The sequence below is a fragment of the Lipotes vexillifer genome, unplaced genomic scaffold, assembly GCF_000442215.2.
Source record: "Lipotes vexillifer unplaced genomic scaffold, Lipotes_vexillifer_v1.1 scaffold1106, whole genome shotgun sequence".
Lineage (NCBI taxonomy): Eukaryota > Metazoa > Chordata > Mammalia > Artiodactyla > Lipotidae > Lipotes > Lipotes vexillifer.
The window spans coordinates 707,652-713,461 of record NW_006776601.1 but is presented as its reverse complement, the minus strand read 5'-3'; the positions used below and the strand labels follow the sequence as shown (position 1 = coordinate 713,461).

The window sequence follows — 5,810 nt, the reverse complement described above, 5'->3', positions numbered from 1 at the left end:
GGGAAAGAGATGAAACAAAGCACTGTGGTCTCTGAGCTGGAAGAAGAAAGTGTAATTTGGGCCTGCTGAGGCTGCTAGAAATTGTGAAATTTGGAGAGAAAAGAACTTTGCATAAAAGGATCACCAGAAATATGCACAGTAATCCCTTTGGATTTTTGACCAAATACTAAACTGTGCAGGGAGAAAGTTCAGAGAACCAGGCAAAGAACAAACACTAAAGAAATAGCTATTACCAAAGTTCAGCTATCAGCTGAACTACTTGAACAACATACTCTTGAATGTTGAAAGATGTTCAAGCTCTGACCAGACTGAGTGGAGAAATCCTGCTGAACAACTTGAGCACAAAGTAGAGACCGCAGTAAGGCCAAACCTTACAATGATGGTTAATCTAGCCCTAGAGTAAAGGCTACTCTAAACGTCTGCTCACAAAGCTTTAAAAGACTCAAAATGATCAAGCTGATGTGAAAGTAAATTAACTGCCTGCCAGAAGAAAATGCTATAAATGAAGACTACAAAATCCAAAGAGTTAACAGTGTAGTAACCATAATGTTCAGCATACAATAAAAAAAATACTAGACATATGAAGAACCAGGAGAATGTAACTCTGACTAGGAGAAAATTCAGTCAATAGAAAAATGACTCAGAAATTACAGATATGATGGAATTTTAATATGTTCAGGAATTTAAAGAAACATAAAAATGATGGAACAAATAGTGAATTACAATAAAGTAATGAAAACTATACAAAAAATTAAAATTCTAAAACTGAAAATACAATATCTGAAATGCAAAATTCACGAAAAGGATATGACAGCATTTAGACACTGTAGAAAAAAAGATCAGTGAACATTAAAACAGTCAATAGAAAATATCCATTGCAGTACAGAGTTTAAAAAAATGAAGAGAGGGGAATAAAGAAGAAAAGAAAAAAGAAAGTTTCAGTGATCTGTGGGACTATACTAAGTGGTATTACACATGTATATTTGGAGTAACAGGAAAAAAGGGCAAAATAAGGACAAAAATATTATAAGAAATAATGGCTGAAAATGTTCCAAATGTAATGAAAAATATAAGCACATAGATTAAGAAGAAGAAAGAAAAAGAAACCTAAGTGGACTCAGGAAATTCAGCAAACTCAAAAGCCCAAATAGTAAAGCATAAAAAACCACCCAGAGACTCACACCCAAATCAAACTGCTGAAACTGAATAACAAATTTAAAAAATCAAAAAAGCATCCTGGGAAAAAATATATTATGCTTGGAAGAACAGCAAGAAAAATAGTGGTGTACTTCTCATCAGAAATAATGCAAACCATAAGCTAATGGAAATATATATTTAAAGTGCTAAAAGAGAAGGACTACAAACCCATAAATCTATGTCAAATAAAAAATTCTTACAAAAATGAGGATAAAATAGAGAAATTTAGACATGGAAATGCTAAGAGAAATCACTGTCAGTAGAACTGCACTACAAAAAAAATCTTAAAGAAGTACTCTGGGTTAAGAAAATTGATAATAGATGGAAACTTGAGTCTACTTCAAAGAACAAAGAGTGCCAGGAAGGGTAAAAAAGTGAAGAGACAGAAAAGACACTTTTGTTTCTTGATTTCTTTGAAAGGTCATAACTGTTTACAGCAAAAAAAAAAAACTACATAGCAAAGTTTATAATAATCATAGAAGTTAAACGTATTACAAAAAATGGGAAATGGAAAAACACTCCTTACATTATGGATGAAGTGGTATAAAAATATTTGAAGCTAGACTGTGATGTGATGCATATTGTAAACTCTAAAGTATCTAAGATATAGAGTTAAAAAGATAATAGAGGGGCTTCCCTGGTGGCACAGTGGTTGAGAGTCCACCTGCCAATGCAGGGGACACGGGTTCATGCCCTGGTACGGGAAGATCCCACATGCCACGGAGCGGCTAGGCCCGTGAGCCATGGCCACTGAACCTGCACGTCCGGAACCTGTGCTCTGCAATGGGAGAGGCCACAGCAGTGAGAGGCCCGCATACCGGAAAAAAAAAAAAAAATAGAGGAAATAAAACAATAACAAAAATAGTCATTTACAGTTTTTAAAAAAGAATAAAGAAAGAACAAAATGCAAATGATAATGACTTAAATCCAACCATATATCAAGAATTATTTTATTTTTATTTTTTTAACATCTTTATTGGAGTATAATTGCTTTACAATGGTGTTAATTTCTGCTTTATAACAAAGTGAATCAGCTATACATATACATATAGCCCCATATCTTACATTTAGCAGTATATATAAGTCCATGATACTCTCTCACTTTATCCCAGCTTACACTTCTCCTTCCCCGTGTCCTCAAGTCCATTCTCTATGTTTGCATCTTTATTCCTGTCCTGCCCCTAGGTTCATCAGAACCTTTTTTTATTAGATTCCATATATATGTGTTAGCATACAGTATTTGTTTTTCTCTTTCTGACTTACTTCACTCTGTATGACAAACTCTAAGTCCATCCACCTCACTACAAATAACTCAATTTCATTACTTTTTATGGCTGAATAATATTCCATTGTATATATGTGCCACATCTTCTTTATCCATTCATCTGTCTATGGACACTTAGGTTGCTTCCATGTCCTGGCTACTGTAAATAGAGTTGCAATGAACATTGTGGTACATGACTCTTTTTGAATTATGGTTTTCTCAGGGTATATGCCCAGTAGTGGGAATGCTGGGTCATATGGTAGTTCTATTTGTAGTTTTTTAAGGAACCTCCATACTGTTCTCCATAGTGGTTGTATCAGTTTACATTCCCACCAACAGTGCAAGAGGGTTACCTTTTCTCCAGCATTTATTGTTTGTAGATTTCTTGATGATGGCCATTCTGACCAGTGTGAGGTGATACCTCATTGTAGTTTTAATTTGCATTTCTCTAATGATTAATGATATTGAGCATCCTTTCATGTGTTTGTTGGCAATCTGCATATCTTCTCTGGAAAAATGTCTATTTAGGTCTTCTGCTCATTTTTGGATTGGGTTGTTTTTTTGATATTGAGCTACATGAGCTGCTTGTAAATTTTGGAGATTAATCCATTGTCAGTTGCTTCATTTGCAATTTCCTCCCATTCTGAGGGTTGTCTTTTCGTCTTGTTTATGCTTTCCTTTGCTGTGCAAAAGCTTTGAATTTTCACTAGGTCCCATTTGTTTGTTTTTATTTCCATTTCTCTAGGAGGTGGGTCAAAAAGGATCTTGCTGTGATTTATGTTATAGAGTGTTCTGCCTATGTTTTCCTCTAAGAGTTTGATAGTTTCTGGCCTTACATTTAGGTCTTTAATCCATTTTGAGCTTATTTTTGTGTATGGTGTTAGGGAGTGTTCTAATCTCATACTTTTACATGTAGCTGTCCAGTTTTCCCAGCACCACTTATTGAAGAGGCTGTCCTTTCTCCACTGTACATTCCTGCCTCCTTTATCAAAGATAAGGTGACCATATGTGCGTGGGTTTATCTCTGGGCTTTCTATCCTGTTCCATTGATCTATCTTTCTGTTTTTGTGCCAGTACCATACTGTCTTGATTACTGTAGCTTTGTAGTATAGTCTGAAGTCAGGGAGCCTGATTCCTCCAGCTCCGTTTTTCTTTCTCAAAATTGCTTTGGCTATTCGGGGTCTTTTGTGTTTCCATACAAATTGTGAAATTTTTTCTTCTACTTCTGTGAAAAATGCCAGTGGTAGTTTGATAGGGATTGCACTGAATCTGTAGATTGTTTTGGGTAGTAGAGTCATTTTCACAATGTTGATTCTTCCAATTCAAGAACATGGTATATCTCTCCATCTATTTGTATCATCTTTAATTTCTTTCATCAATGTCTTAATAGTTTACTGTATACAGGTCTTTTGTCTCCTTAGGTAGGTTTATTCCTAGGTATTTTGTTCTTTTTGTTGCAGTGGTAAACGGGAGTGTTTCCTTAATTTCTCTTTCAGATTTTTCATCATTAGTGTACAGGAATACAAGAGATTTCTGTGCATTAATGTTGTATCCTAATACTTTACCAAATTCATTGATTAGCTCTAGTAGTTTTCTGGTGGCATCTTTAGGATTCTCTATGTATCGTGTCATCTGCAAACAGTGACAGCTTTACTTCTTCTTTCCCGATTTGGATTCCTTTTATTTCTTTTTCTTCTCTGATTGCTGTGGCTAAAACTTCCAAAACTATGTTGAATAATAGTGGTGAGAGTGGACAACCTTGTCTTGTTCCTGATCTTAGTGAAAATGCTTTCAGTTTTTCATCACTGAGAACGATGTTGGCTGTAGGTTTGTCATATATGGCCTTTATTATGTTGAGGTAAGTTCCCTCTATGCCTACTTTCTGAAGGGTTTTTATCATAAATGGGTGTTGAATTTTGTTGAAAGCTTTTTCTGCATCTATTGAGATGATCATATGGTTTTTCTCCTTCAATTTGTTAATATGGTTTACCACATTGATTGATTTGCATATATTGAAGAATCCTTGCATTCCTGGGATAAACCCCATCAAGAGTTATTTTAGATAGTTAACTAAACACTACATTTAAATGGCAGAAATTTTCAGGTTAAGTCCATATACATTTAATTTAAATTAATTTAAAAATTTTAAACAAAATCAGTATAAAATATTGTGTTAAACACAGTTTTATTATTTAGGTAAGAATAAATAAATATAATGAAATATTATTTGGCCTTAAAAAAGAAAGAAATTCTGACACAATTGTTACAACATGAATAAACAAACCCTGAAGACATTATGCTACGTGAAATAAGCCAGGCACAAAAGTACAGATATTATATGATCTCGAGTGGTCAAATTTATAGGGACAGAAAATAGAATGGTGGTTGCCAGGGGCTGTGGGAGTCCAGGTAGACAGTTATATTTAATGGGTACAGAGTTTCAGGTGGGGATGATAAAAAGTTCTGGAGATGGATGGTGGTAATGGCTGCACCACACTGTGAATGCACTTAATGCCACAGAACTGAATACTTAAATATAGTTACAATGGTAAAATGCTGGTAGTTCATATTTAAAAAGCAAAGCTGAAAATTGCCAAATGGGTTATACTATCATAGACCTGAATTCACCCTGGAATATAAATTTCTGACAGAATTCAAATAAATTCAGCTGGTTAACTGCACTCACCCAGAGCTGCCAAGTGGCAAAAAGAGTAAATATGTATACAAATAATAGGGATGATCTGGGAGATAGATCATGACTTCCAAATGTTTTGATGACGAGTACTGAGGAGAGGTCAGACAGAAGTAAGATAGCCTTGAGGGTTACCCCCTGCAATAGGAAGCAGCAGTGGGGAGAAGTGGAGAAGAAACAAAAGAGCAAAACAAGTTAGAAAGAGACCCAAAAAAAAAATTGTGCCCTTAGAGGTCGTGGGGGAGAGAAATTGAGGAAAGAGAGGATTAACAGAGTGACAAATGCTATAGAGAAGTCAAAGAGGATGACAACTAACAAAATTCACTGGATTTTGCAAAAAGGTTTACAATGACCCAGGATTACATGATTTCAGCAGGATGCTGAGCAAACAGCACAGAGGTTTCCCACAGAGCAGATCATGAAGACAATAATGACTGACTGTTATAAACCTGGCAACATGAAGGGGAAAAATAGGCTCCACCAAAGAGAGGAAAGATGGAGGAACTAATGTATCCTTCTGAGTCTTATTCATAAATCAGGCTTTATCAGTGCTTTGAAAACCATTCCCACAGCAAAAAGAAGCTCAAAAACTATCATCGGTCACCTTACCTGGGAAAGGCACAAAGGCATGTCTCATGCTAACTGAAAACGGCATTC

The 5,810-nt window shown here is 35.4% G+C and overlaps 1 protein-coding gene across 1 annotated transcript in view; it reads right to left on the bottom strand.

Annotated features, from left to right (window-relative positions):
• Nucleotides 1-5,810, bottom strand: part of POLQ (DNA polymerase theta) — a 124,653-nt gene that overhangs the window by 18,747 nt on the left and 100,096 nt on the right. The window contains 1 exon segment of the mRNA XM_007450507.1: nt 5,763-5,810. This exon segment is cut by the window's right edge and continues 95 nt beyond it. Within this exon segment, the coding sequence (XP_007450569.1) occupies nt 5,763-5,810 (48 nt within the window).